General features: G+C 36.3%; 1 protein-coding gene across 33 annotated transcripts in view; it reads right to left on the reverse strand.

Moving 5' to 3' along the window:
• The window catches only part of TCF4 (transcription factor 4), a 355693-nt gene that overhangs the window by 121820 nt on the left and 218708 nt on the right, over positions 1–15165 (reverse strand). For 25 of the 33 annotated variants that reach the window (XM_053205724.1, XM_027069021.2, XM_027069028.2 and 22 more), the window contains 2 exons: positions 5780–5909; positions 5249–5298 (listed from right to left, as the gene is read on the reverse strand). In XM_053205724.1, coding sequence (XP_053061699.1) covers positions 5249–5298; positions 5780–5909 — 180 coding nt within the window. The remainder of the gene's footprint in view (positions 1–5248; positions 5299–5779; positions 5910–15165) is intronic. The other 8 variants (XM_053205728.1, XM_053205721.1, XM_053205720.1 and 5 more) reach the window with 1 other exon arrangement.

A 15165-nucleotide genomic window follows, 5' to 3' on the forward strand; every position in this document is an offset into this window, starting at 1 on the left:
GGATTAGTTTTCAAAGAAAGAACGTATATGCTGAACTTCTGAAGCTTCTGGTTTAGTATATTCAGTATTAACTGCACAAAAATATACGCTCTCTGTGACGAATATTTTCTCAACCTTCAAGGTGTTCCCTGGCGTCAGGTTACATATTCTGTGTAAATTGTGTGAATAATACTTCCGTCCTACTGGGGATGATTTAATTGCATTATACTTCATCTTTTTTCTGTCTATACATTTTTATAACTAGTAAACATAAGTTTAATATCCAAACTTCATATTTCAATATTTTTAATTGGAGAATGGGCACCCTAAGTTTAAAGTTAACTATTACGAGTTAACCAAATATTGTAATGTAAACACCTACAGTTATACTTTTCACAAAGGATCTACCTCTCCAAGAATGAACCATGATGAGGCCCCTCCTTTTATACATTATCACATAATTGGTTACTCTAGAATTTCCTACAAAGGAAGGAATCCAGGTCGCTGACACTTAGTTCATTTTAAAATTAATATATATTTTATTTTAATGTAAGTTGCATTATCACTCAAGTCAAAATTTTGCTGACATGAAATAGCATCACTGTGATATATGATCACTTTCAAAGTGATGGGGGAAATTATATATTTTAAGTACTGACTTTTCAAACATATGATTTCTGAGCCTCTAAGAAGGAAATAAACAACTACCAACTTCTCTTTTAAATTTTGATTTCCTCAAGCATTTGAGAAAAAACATTTCCTTCCTAAAAATTTTTTAAGGTATGAACTCAAGATCATTTTTGCTACCTTCACATATGAAGGTTTTTTATATAATGTAAAACACACAGATCACTTAAGGCCATCAGCATTATCCAACTTTCCCTGATATTTTCCTAACAATCTCTTCTGTAAAAACAAAAACAAAAACAAAAACCAAAAAACCAAAAAACAAAAACTCATTTAAACATTAAGATTTTATGTTCTTTAAGAATTCTTTAAGAAAACTAGTAAACCTGGTATCTCATATACATTGAAGTTGTATTTTTCAAGTCCATCTAAAGATTAACTCATCTCTAAAATTTTCTGGGAGTGCCCAAATCTTATTTTAGAAGTGTTACTATTGTAGAGATTGTTGTCCTTAGGATTCATGTGTCCAGAATTATTCCTGATCACTTAATACAAAGTTTGCCAGATCTTCCTGATTTAGAAAACAACACACAAAGAAAGAAAAAGTAAATTTAACATAAAAAATAGACTTTACTGAAAAGTTCAGTTTGGAAACATCACTGGTGATAAAACAGGTCATAAACTATTTCTAAAGATAAAACTTCTTATTTCTAGAGAAATCTGAAGTTCCAGGGATTCCAAGTGGGGAAGACAGTGACACTGTCATTAAAGTTTTAAAGCTCGATTGGAATTGAAGACAAATTTTCATCAACATTCCAAGTAGAATGGTTACAGTTGTTAACAGTTTCTGGTTAAATGTATATCATTTCATGCATTCAAGTTATAAGAAGAGGGCAGTTTTATGTGTTTCCATATTGGTGGGCACAATAAAGTCTCTAAAAGACCATGTCTTTGAGTTTTTTATGTGTGTTTGGAAAAAATATTTTAGAATGACATAAGGTGAAAATTTTTTGCTTTCTAGATTTTAATGCTTCCATGTAAATTTCTAAGAATTATGGATCATTGTCCCCCCAAAATGTGATTTAATGGGTATATTTCTCTCTGTATGAATTCACGATTCAATAGGTGTGACTATTAGGCTATACAAAGATAGAAACTATGATGGAAGAGCAGTAAAATCGAAAAATATCAAGTTTAAGATACACGATTTAAAAAAGGAAACCAAAATGTAGAAATCAAACAGGAAGTTCATGTGTAGATCCAAGAAATCAGAGAGTGGTGAAATAAATTCTGGCATCAACAAAAAATAAAGCTTTATTATTAAACTCTCATCAAAAGATGAGGGTTACAAGAAACTGGTAGGTGCCTGAAAAGAAGAACGTACCACCCATCTGAACAGAGAACACAAAAATGTTCTGCAGTACTCAGCAGGGCTCTTGTGGGCAGTTAGTTGTCATTTCACACAGCCTTGCCTTTAAAGAAACATCACCCTAGCCCTAAGTACAGGCCTCTGTGGTCCAGAGGGACAGAATTCCTTCCCTCCATTGCGCCTGTGCAAGGCGACCCCTCAGGATGGTTCTTCCGCCATCCTATCACTGTCATGCTTCTTCAGTGACTTGAGGTCTCTAGATGCAGTGCACAGCCCAAACACATTCAAGGATCCTGCCAGATCCATGGCGTGATGTTGGGCCAGGCTTATGTTTCCTCTCTCCCACAGATGCTGCAGTATTTTCAAAAACAGGGCCAGACAAGCCTTGCTCTCATTTCCTGTGAAGATCCAGCCTAATGGCGACAAAAGAGGTCCAGCCTCTGTACTCTAGTAAGGTCATAAATAATATCTCATTACAGATGTTACAGTTTAAATTTTCTTTCTTTTATGTCAAGGAGGAGAAAAGGCCCATTTCAAAAAGAAAAAAAAAAGTGAGTTCACACCACAGATTGTGACAGATTTATTACTATTTATCACGGTAAATATGTATTGAAGAAAACATATAAATGTCTTTAGCTAGTCATAATCACTTGAAAAGAAACCTTTTACTATCCCCAGTTTCTTATTATTTGTAAGAAAACTATTCATACATACCAAAGCAAGTTTTAGAAATATCTTACCATGTATATATTAATTTGAGCTTAAAAAAAAGAAAAAAAACATGGCAGAGGTCTAAAAATACCGGAGCAAACGTGTTACAGTGACTATTGCGGACCATCTCTTTAGATCAAATTAAAATATATATTTCGTGCAGTGGGAAGGCACATGGATCTTGTTATAAGTAATAAGCAATCCAATGCATGCAACGAAGCTAATATAAACTAAGTCACATTATTGCTATTAAAACAGAGCAGAGATTTTTTTTAAAGTAATGACAATAAATAGATGATTGGATTCTGAAATAGACCAAACTTAGTTACTCTTCTTGCTTAAAAAAAGAAAAGTCAAAAAAATAACAAGGATAAAATATCCATTTCGACTGAATTTTCCTCCTTGTCTTTAAAAAAACAGGCTCTACTTATGAGAATGTTCCTTAAGGACCATTAAAACATTTAGCCAAGATAAATTCTCTAAGAAGAGTAAACCTTAAACTGACCATCAAAAGCCAAAAATTAAATAATACAAACTAAATTTCCAATTCTAGATCTACTGCGAAGAAAGGAAAGATACCTTTTTATTTCTCCACAAGGACAACATATCAAAAACACACAAACTGTCAAAATGGCAAAGAAAAAACTGTATCCGTGAAATTTTCTATAGTGGCCAGTTAACTCTAGGAAAATACTTAAAAAACTTACAGTGAAGTAGGAGAGATTATTATTGACAATGATTAAGCAGACAGATAATATCTAAGGCCACGCCAAAACACTCCTTAGAAATTGGGTAGATTTCTGCATAATTTTAGCACTGGAAAAAACAAAGTTTGTTTGGCTATGAGGCATAAATAAGGTTCTATAGCTTCAAGTTTTACATGGCTTTAATAGCATGCAACTATTCCATCATTTCAGGACATCTGAAGGTCCACTCATTGTATTCAATACTGTCCGTATTAGGTGCAGGCATGTTTTAAATGTCAACAGCTGTGAAGACTGTATCATTTGAGGTTGTCATAAAAGCTATTAAAAGCTAAAGTTTCATCTACATTAAATCCACCACCAACTTCAAGCTTAAAATATGCTTAGAAAAACCTGAAGGGATATTGGTCAGTTTTAATACAGCACAGAAATTTAAAGAATAAACCACTCAGTACATTTTTAAGTGACTTACTGGTAGTCCAAAGTGACTATTTTATACACAATTGGCAGTTTTATTTACATAATATTTTTCTGTATTTATGGATAATTTTGTGATGCTTCTTCAACATTACCAAGTCTATGATAATCAGCATACAAAATTTGTGTTTTTTTCCTGATAAGACTCACTCTGATATATTCACTTAATAATTTTTTGGATGAGCTGAACTGAAAGCAAGTCAAATACACAGGTGTTTGGGTTAATCTAATCTTAGCACATTTGCAAAACCTATTATTCTCCTAATTTCTTAAAAATGGAATAAAACTAATATGCGAGCATCAATTGGTAATATATTTTCAGAAACCCGAATACCATTTTATTTTAGAGGAGAAGAACTTGCAATGAGGCTTATGAGCATTCTTTTCAAAGAATACTAGTGCCCTACAGAACACAGAATTAAATTAAATTAAATCAAAACTATGTATCTCTCTCTCTCTATATATATATGTATATATGTACATATATGTATATATATATGTATATATATATATATATACATATATATTTACAGGAAGGAAAGAAGAAAGGAAAAAAGAAGAAGGGAAGGAGGAAACAAGAAGGGGGGAGACTCGTATTCTTGTTCTATGTAAGGAGGAAATTACTCAAAGCAATTTGCCTACTTACTTAGGCAAAGACTGGTTTTAAAGAAAATTAAATAAAATCATGTAGGAACTCAGATTTGAAAATATACATAAGAATTGAAAATAAGATATCGCATTTAGTTGGGATCACAACCAACTTTTGCTACGCTGGAGCCTGGAGGGACCTCACCAACGCCTGAGTATAGCTCCAGGTAGTAAAAAGACCCAGAATGCTCTTGGTTACAGCTGGATTCTTCTAGTTGTCACCTGGTATTCCAGACACAAATGGCTACTGATGCAGCTACCTTTGCAGCATTTATTCAGTAACCTCTTTAGAAAATAGAGACATTCTCTCTGCACTCTGGGCTGAAACCCATGTAAATTTTTCCTAAATCCTCTCCACAAATCTCCTTTCGCATGCAAATCCATAAATCATCATAATACCAACAAAGAATTTAACCAACACATGAAACTAATACTTATTCTCTTGAAAGCCCTGTACAGGTAAAACTCCTCGAACTTCAGGCACCTTTTCAAGGCTCTCTTCAGAGCTTAAACTGCTGAATATCAACACAACCACCCAGTCTTCCAGGATACACAATTAATCACTCCAACGTGGGTCAGGTGGCTGGATGTGCAGGTCATTCCTACCTCATCCCCAGTCTAGATAAACACGCTGCTCTGGCGCATGGAACCTCATTTGCTCCTATCTCCCTTGCATCAATACAAAACAGAACAAAATAAAACAATATACAAAGCAGAAACAAGCAGTACTTACTGAAGATGGCAAACCTGGAGGAACTTTTCGAACTTTCTTTGTCTGCACCTCTGAAAGAAAATGAAGAGGCTGTGAGGTCCCCGAATGCCTATTTCCCTAACTAAAACAGATTAAACCACGAAGCCATTTAGATTAGACCAGATTTTCTTAAATCATTACCTTAGCAAAATGTCAGTACTGCTATCATATTTTATTCTGGCAGAAATCGAATTCTGCCTTTTTCATAAAAATCAAGATATTTAACTTTTTTTAAGCTTTGATTTTTTTTTTTAAGTTTCCTTATATGGGCAGCCAAGAGAAAACAAGAAATAAGCATACACCAAAATAGTTCTCTTGCTACTAGAAGTTGTTAACATACCCATCCAATGTACTACTGGGGAGGGGTGGTCACGAGCCTGACATTTGAGCAAAATTTTATGGTTTTGGGGGGTGGGGTGAGAATAGGGTGAGAAGGATGGCATCAAAAAAGAGAGGAAGAAAGAAAAAGACTACTACTAATCACTCAGGCATTCAAGCAGAGGAATACCTTACCCAGGGCACTACTGTGAAGAGGCCTCCTTCGGGGGTTATTGCTAGAATACTGATAATACTGGGAACCAGGTTTGGTGGGCGACAGGGTTCCTGGGTTGCCCATATCCATGTCACCTCCAAGGAGACTCTGCTAAAAGGTTCAAAAGGGAAAACAAACATAGAAGGTTAGTTTTTCACATTCACCACCCCCCAACTGATTGTTAGTACTTAAACCACGGCAATAAAGAAAACAGCATCTGCCGAGCTGCAACAATTAAAACACAACCAAACAAAAAGAAAAAGAAAAGCAGTCTAAGAAGCTAGCACGAAGTTTGTGATTTTTCAAATTCTTTGCTTTTGAGAGGAAGGTAGAAGGTGATTCTCTTGAAACAGTACTTTCATCCTAAGACGACTCACATTTTGATTAAGAAGAGGGCATTTGTGTAAGAGTCATGTTTTCTTCATCTACACTTAGGCTCATATCTGGGAACTATTCATGCCCTTCCTTCGCAAGAACTCCAGAAGAATCTGATTTTTCGGACGCACACAACTTCCCCCGACTGCTCACGTTGGGGGTGAGGGTAGGACGCTCCCCTCCACTGAGGACTCTGCATCGGCTCGGCATTATCCCCCACGGATTTACACAGCACCCACAGAAGAGAAAATGCCAGCAGAACCGGGAGCAAATTCAAATCTCACGCTAACTTCCAAAATCATAGAAATAGTAGGCATTCTAAGCGAACAGGAACAAATTAGAATGCCCTCTTGAGGACTACTGGAAGTTAAAATACATCCCCACAGATTAAACATTTACCTGAGCACTAGAAAACTTTCGCAAATATCATTAACTTATCACAGTGTGATGAATGACTAAACTTTCAAAAATGATGACACACGAAAGATCATATAATAATATTACATTTTCTAAAAACTACATAAAAACTTACCCATAATATATAAATCGCCTGATTATACTCTGCATTGAACACATTGTTCTGTTAATTAGTCTGATATGCAAGAAAACAAGTGTAGATACTACCATTTATATTAAGAACAAATTTACTATTTAATAAAGAAATTTTAAAATTAAGTACTAAAAATCTAACTTTATCGTTACTTGTAATCAACTTTTACTGACTGAACTAATTACTGTCCTTGATAAAGTACAGAATGTGTTTTCCCTAATCTAAATTCTAATCACCATGTCACTCACAACAGACTTAGGGATGCTTCACTAACACACTATTCACATGCAAAATACTCTAAATAGGCCAATTATGACTCTGCCCCTGTTCCCTGGTTAACCCGCTGAGAACTGAAAAATTTCACAAGGCAGTCACCAACTAAAACAAAGAGTCCTTGTTTTAAATTAAGACAGTCTTTTTGATTCCTAAATAGCTCAACAAAGTGGCATGTCTTCTAGTGAAAGCAGTTGGTCAAATATGACCCATAAGCTGGAAAATCAAAAATTCAAACCTCCCCTTTCCAGTGCCATATAGCTAAATATCATAAAGAGAACCTCTCTGTTCCAGGGATTTTTTGTGAGTGCTGGATGAGTAATAAAGGACTAAACAGCTACTGATAAGTTTGCCTTCACTGTTTCCAGTTTAAGACTTTTCCAAGGGATACACAGTCAACATTACTTTCGAATAAAACTTTAAGGATGAGATTTTAGTTTTGAAGCTCATTTTGAGCAAAAATTCATTGCGAGTATCTTCATATTTGCCACATAAATACCAGATTAAACCAGGTCATTTGCCAGATAAAAATATGACATCCGCATGCTCAATTACTGCCTCTTCCGAACTTAGGATATCAAAATGCTACCCAATGACAAACTAAAATACAGAGCTCTTTGTAATAGTTTTCTATAAACCAGGAATAACATCTATAACCAGCATAACATCAAATGATTTCTTTATCATTTTACAAGTGGCATTCAACAATTTTAGAATCTCAACCTGCAATTTCACTCTTGGTAAATCTTAGTAACAAAATCTACATTTAAAGCCCAAGTTTTCTTTGAAATTTCCATCGATAAAGCTGTGAATGATTTAAATCACAGCCTCCTCACAGTCTGGTAAATTTACAAATAAGCCTCCCTTTCATGAAAAGAGGAGCTTGAAGGGGACATTATTGATAACTTTGTATCTTAGGCAGACGTTACTCCTCTGCCTTCATTTTCTTTTCCTAAAATAATACAAAATACTCAAACAAGGACTGAGCAGATAGGTTGAAATGCCTGCTTGTCTTCCTAATGAGCTTAACCAGTGCTTAATTCTTGTTGGTCCTGGTGGCAAAGGTTTCCACTCCCAAGAAACTAGATGCACTCAATAGGTCAACATAAAAACAAACAAGCTTGCTATACTGTGTTTTAGCAGCATTCACAACAGAGCTGTGAAAAATATAAAATGATAACTAGAAGATCGCTAACTGGCTGTGGCTGACCTTACTGTTGTTAATGTAAAAGAAAATCATTTCACGGGCCAGTTGTAAATAAACCATGGCCCTAACACTTGCATGCGCAGCCACATGAACTATGGATAGTGACACAGAACTAAGACCAGATAGCACTTACATTTGGTGGCTCATGCTAATCCTTTTTTTTTTTTAAACAAAGCACATTCCTGTTTCTTTCTTTTTAGACCTGTTTGTTCCTTTTTCTTTTTCTCTCAGACAATAGAATCATTCTTCTAAAGCAACAAAAATAAGCATTTCCTCACACTTAAGGGGGCCCTAATCACCCCCCTAGGGAAAGTTAAGATAAAAATATTGTGTTCTTATTGTAGAGTATACTTGTAAAATGAACAATAACCATTTACTATTGTTTGGCCTTTACGTCACACATTTAACTCTCTTTAGCAATGAGAAAGATTAAAAAAAAATTTCCACTGGCTAAAAAACCTGAGTTTATGAACTTAGAAAGTTAATGGCGTTCAATTCAACAAGGTAAATTGAATATGGCACAAAGTGGATAGGCATTCATTTACACGTGAATTTACCTGCATGGTATACACACACACACACACACACACATGCTTAATTTAAAAGTTAAGTTTGAAAGCTAAAGTCTACTTTCAAAATGGGCAAATTCATCTTTGCCTTAAATAAGATTACAAAGGTTTCAGGTTTTTCACATTGTGCAAGTTCATGCTCTGCGGTTATGCTGGGTCCCAGTCGAGAGCTGCCCGAGTCTGCCAGGAAACACTGGAAGCAAGATGTGGCATCTCACTGAGCTAACCTGTAAATCTTAAACCCATAGTTTACCATTTTCTTTAACTGTCTGCAATGTGAGGAGACGAGCCCTTCCCCTTATTCAGTCCTTACTTTCTTCCAAAGACAAACAATTTTAAGACTTAAAATACTGTAACCAAATATTATATATATATGTGTGTGTGTGTGTGTGTGTGTATGCTTCTATATATATACATGCAGCATATATATGTGTATATGTGTGTGTGTGTGTGTGTGTGTGTGTTGACTTTGTGAACTGGGCTTAAATATTTTGGGGTCCACACCCCTACAACTGATTCTTCAGCAGTAAGCTATTCCCCACCAGAGCCACTCAAATGCCAAATGCAACATTCTGTGAGGGTCCTTTTTCCATTAAAATTTTTTTGATTGTTTTATATCAGATGTGGGTCTCAGTCTAACACATTCTCAACACTGCCCCGATTCCCTTGGTGGTGGGGGTGGGGGGGAGGGAGCTTTTTAACATCCTTGATCAACCACTGAACTTTACTTATGCAACCAAGAATGCAAACCATGAATTAAACTTGAGTAACAGAAAAGCAGCATATATCTCAAATTAGATTTATAACTGAATGGTAATCAAAAATAGAACTAACTGCTTCAAGCTTAAATTATCAACTTTTTTCTTGTTAAACTAAAATCATCTTGCTCTGAACTATTATTTCCTTTCAGTCAGCACTTTAAATGTAATGGGTGGGTGGTACATTTCTAAAAAGGAAGATTATATTTACCCTTAATTATAGATATGAGTGAGATCAGAGTACGATGAATGCTGCTTTTTGGCTTATAATTAATTCATCTAATAGGTGAATGACCTTGAATTTCAGAGTTGGAATCAGGTGGGGGGGAGAGAGAGAGAGAGAAGAAGAAGAAGAAGAAGAAGAAGAAGAAGAAGAAGAAGAAGAAGCAGCAGCAGCAGCAGCAGCAGCAGAAGCAGGAGAAAAAATAATCTCGGGGGAAAAGCAAACGTGCCCCTGGTTTCTTAGCGCTTTCTCTGATTTTGCGTCACTCCCATTACGTTGTGATCCGATATCAGACACAACATCTTGGGGGGATGTTGTAGAACAGAGAAAAGCAGTCTCAGATGAAACCAGATTAAGCTCCTTTTCTGAACTATTGCCAAATGCTTGTGAGTCTAATTCATGTTTGGGTATTCTAGTACTCACACAGCTGCAATTCCATTCTTTCATCACAAACCTAAGTGATGTATAGTGGCTTTGTATGGCGAACTGACTCTATAAACCCAGGAATTTGGGAAGGCTTTACGTTAATATGGAAATAAAATTCTGAACCACTATAAAACTTATGAATGCTGGATATTTGTATGAGTACCTAATAGACTTTGCAGTACTAAGTGCAAAATATACATTGAGCAAAATTACCAATTATATTGGTTTAAAACGCATTAAAAAAAATCGCAATGGAGGTCATTTCTCCATAGTGAATTCTGCACAGGATCGGATTTTCAAAGAGACTGCTGAATAAGATTCCTAACAGCCATGGGGAAGTTTTTGCAAATCCCTGTCGAATAGCTGCTGCTGAATTTGCCATTTTGACCACAGAAGGGCCATTGCTGACTTACTCTAGTAGCAGGAGGGGGCGATAATTTTGCTCTGTTGGCACTTACTCTGCAACCCAGAATATATCTCACAGCGAAGGGCAATGAAGAACACAGTATTTCCACCTGTGTCCACCTCTGAACTTCAAAGCTCAAAACTGAAGGTCAGTCTTTGGACAGTCTCTATTCCCGAGAGCGGAAGGTCCGGGAATGCACCTTCATAGTTTATTTTGAATTCAGTCTTATGCTTGGTTTCAGCAAAATAGAACTCTGGAAAGTTAGAAGGATAAGATGGCAAGGATAACTTGTACAATCAGGGACTTAACAGATTGTCATCGTGCTGTGGAGAAATGTAAATTATTGAAATTATCATTTAGCAAAGATTTTTCTTTTAGGGACTTCTGGTCAATGCTTTTTATTCTCACTCTGAACATGCAAGGCCCATTGTAACAAGTCAGAGGCAGAATCCAAACCTCTCGGGGCGCCTGCATGGTTCAGTGGGTTAAGTGGCCAACTCCTGATTTCGGTTCAGGTCATTATCTCTTGATTTCAGCTCAGGTCAGGATCTCGCGGTCGTGAGATCGAGCCCGGTGTCAGGCTCCATGCTGACAGTACGAGTCTGCTTGGGATTCTCTCTCACAACCTTTCTCTCTCTCTCTCTCTGCCCCTCCCCTGCTCTCTCTCTCTCTCTCAAAATAAATAAACTTAAAAAAACAAACAAACAAACAAACAAACAAAAAAAACCTCTTAAGGAAAGAGGGAGGGCCCTGAGGTCAAACAGATGGGAATGCGCCCTAGCTCAGAAGCATACAAGCATCATGACTAGGGGTTAGTTACGCAACCGCTCTAAATCCTATTTTCCTCCTCTGTAAAAAGGGAATAATGAAAGCTCTAATATAGAGTTACCAGGAACAGATGAAACAACATATGTAAAATGTCCTTTAGAGATGGACTCCGACACAGTTACCGTCCTATGTCCCTCCAATTCATGGTCTTATATTACAATCCACTGATGACTCTTTAAATGATTCCTCAAAAGTTGTGAATGATTGATTGGCAGTGAGGTCTTCTACTCTCAGAAAATATACACTGAGATAATAATTTAGAGAAATCATCATTAAAAAAATGAAAAAAAAAGTCAAATATTGGGGTCCATGTAAACAGTGATGACAGCCTCATGGCCTAGAACTACACTGGCAACAAGAAATGGCTAGTTTTGATCCATATTGAATACAGAAACTGGCCAACAATCAATCTTGATAATTTCAGCTTAAGTGGCCATTTTCCTGGAACTGCCACAAGGATTACTTCAATGGCTCATTTAATTTTGCTTTCGCAAGCGTGAGCAAACTGCTACTGTTAATTCAACTATACGTGAGACCAAAACTAGTCGTACTAAATATTGCACAACTAGATACGCAAAAATAAAAAACGTATTTGATAAAATTTTATCATTGTGATGCTAAATAAATTCAAATTCTTACTACTGCAATAGCCACTGATAAATACCTTCAACAGGTTCAACTTTGTTTTTCTGTTTGCAAGGCCAACTACAGGCATTTAATGAATATTATATGATATTTATCAGGAATAATTTTTCAAAAATTTGTACTGCCCCATGACGTCACAAAAAAATAAATGAATGAGGACTATGCATAATCCCCAAAGAATTCAATTGACCTTGAACAAAGTTATTTATTTTCATAGTGATTATATTTCACCAAACATTAAAAATTCAAGTATATTGTCTTTTCCTATAAAGAAACACAACACCTTATATTTAAATGTTATAATGTGATGCAAAGGTTGCCATAGTAACCATTACTTAATGTATAGCAGAGTAATAGTCAAGTAAAAAACTCATGCATTTTGGAATGGAAATTACAACTGCCCAAGGGTTGGTGAGATTTATGCATTCACCTATTTGACCACCTCTCGAATTAAAAAAAAATACATTATTTATTGTATACAATAAAGTGAGGAGGTCTTTCGGTGGTTTCTGAAAATCCATTCTAGAATCCCGAGTCATCTATTACAGATTAAAAGGAGGATTTTTATTTGTTAGTGAGAAGGTAGAAATTTAGCAAAAGAAAACAGGAAAGCAATCAGTAACCTACAATAAAAATGGATTTGAAGAAATCTTATATAAACAATATAAAGTTCAAGATAACTGCCTTCTTTTCAGTTTATGCTCCTTCTCAGTTCAGGAAGTTTATTTAATATATAATTTGATAAGTGTGCTATAATCACTACTTGCCTTAAAATGTTTCTCTTTAGCAATTTTGTTCCAAAGTAAAAATAGAACAATTTGAATAAGACCTGTTAACATACCAGCGAATTACCATCACTTCTCCTATAAATATAAACATGTGGCTATAATAAATGTGCTGAAAAGTATATTTGGCCAGGTTGCTATTTTAGTAAAATAAAAAATATCAAAATGTCACATGCCAGTCTTCTTCATATTGGATGGGGAAGGTTCCATTTCAAGGTTGTTGTAAATGACATCCTCTCTAGTAAGGATTTATAAAAAACATTTTTATGTTGAGACTGTCCTCATGGAGGACAGGATCTAGGGTCTCACTCATCTGCTTACCCAGCACCTCACATAGTACTCAAAGTCTAATGGCCAATGTAAAAGATTTACTAAAATGAAGTATCCTGATAACGAGCTGAACTTGTAAATGAGGAGACAAGCCTAGCACATGACATGAGGAGACTGAGGTTACCTGGAGAAGCCGTGAATGCATAATGGAATCTTCAAATCATTGTGCAATTCTTTAAGTTCTGACTATCCTTGCAAAGCTGTCCATGGCCCCATCCTTCCCGTGGGTCTGCTTTTGATGTGCATTAACAGTTTACTCCCAAAGTGCTCTCTTGAATACATGGCTTATCAAGAATATGTGGCCACGGAGGCCAAACAAATTTATACGCGAGTTAAAAGGGAGAATGGCTTCTTCAGTGTTAACTCCCTATTGTACCTAGCATAGAGACCTGCCATGGCAAACGCTCACTAAATATTGAACGCAGAACTACTGCTATTAATCAAATCAAGGACTTAAACAACTATTCTGCGTGGTTTTTTTCACCTTTTTTCCAGCACAGATGTATTCCATCAGTCATTTCAATTATTGTTACTGCTGATAATAATAGTAGCAATAGTAGTGATAGCAGAGGAGGAGAAGGGGGGGGTGGAATAGGAAATAAGAGTAGCGATAAGGGTAATAGGAATAAGTAGCTATCACACCTGAGTGTCTGGTAAGAGCCAAGCACGGCTGCAGATCCTTTCCATGCTAGTAAGGCAGAAGATACGACCCCCATTGTGCACACTGGGACATTCAGAATGGGAACATGGCCTGACCAAGGATAGACATGTGGCTGGCAAGCAATACAACCAGGATGAGAATTCGGTCATGTTTGCCTTCAAAGCCTGTGCTTGTCCTCAACTCCACACACTTCCTCCCTCCATTGTGTGCACTTGGTTTTTCTTGCCCTCACTCCGACCGTTAGGAGGAGTCAACCTGTTTCTCTTCAGTTCATTTTTAACACCAAAAGTTCATCTCTCAAATTTCCTCCAGAGGAGCCTCTAACTCAGTAGGGGAGGACAGACTTGGGTGTGAGTACCACTTTCCCCTGGATAACCCTGGACAATCTGCCTAACCTCTATAGCCTTGAGGTTCTTTGTCTGGGAGGAATAGTATTATTATACCTATCCATTGCAAGAATTAACCTAGATAATATAAAGTGCTCAGCAAAGTTTCTATCACTTGCTCAGCCTTTGTTAGTTGAGAAGGAGCATTGTCATATACGTTGTATATCTAAAATACCGTACTATAAATTAATACAATATATATTATGTAACATCATTATATAAGTCAGAATGTAACACGATAGATTATTGGCTGTAAGTAATACACATGTGTATTACCTATTTTTAACAGGCCAAGAACGAGGACCTGTCAGGCTATAAACAAGTCCTCTTGAACAATGGAAATGTCACTTCTCGAGTCTGAAATTTCCACTGCCCTTGCTTCTGCTCTACCCAGCCCCTTGGCATTCATTTCTTTAAAAAAAAATTATATTAGTCTTTATTTTGTTAAGTTTTTATTTTCATTCCAGTTAGTTAACATGTAGTGTAATACTAGTTTGAGGTGTACAACAGAGTAATTCGACCTGCCCATACATCACCCTGTGCTCATCACAAGTGCACTCCTTAATCCCCATCACCTATTTAATCTTGCCATTCATTTCAAACCTCGATTTCCACAATGCAGTCAATTGTCTCTTCCAGTGAAGTTCAAATTCCTTTTTTTTTCTATTTCATTGCTATTTCTTTTTCCACTCAGTCTTCTTGCATTTCAACCCACTTCCTTCTAGACTTTTCCTTCTACTTCATCTGAAAACATTCATCTGCTGTAACATTTCTCATCTTGTATGGCAAGTGTTCATGCATCCGATTTCTCCTTGCTAGTCTGGGCGTTCCTCAAGGGCAGAAAGTGAGCCTCAATCATCTCTGTATTCCTGGCATCTAGCACAGTAGGCCGGGTACATAGTATATTTTCAATAAATGCCAACTGGATTAATTAATTCATAAATT

This window comes from Acinonyx jubatus, chromosome D3 (assembly GCF_027475565.1).
Source record: "Acinonyx jubatus isolate Ajub_Pintada_27869175 chromosome D3, VMU_Ajub_asm_v1.0, whole genome shotgun sequence".
Classification (NCBI taxonomy): domain Eukaryota; kingdom Metazoa; phylum Chordata; class Mammalia; order Carnivora; family Felidae; genus Acinonyx; species Acinonyx jubatus.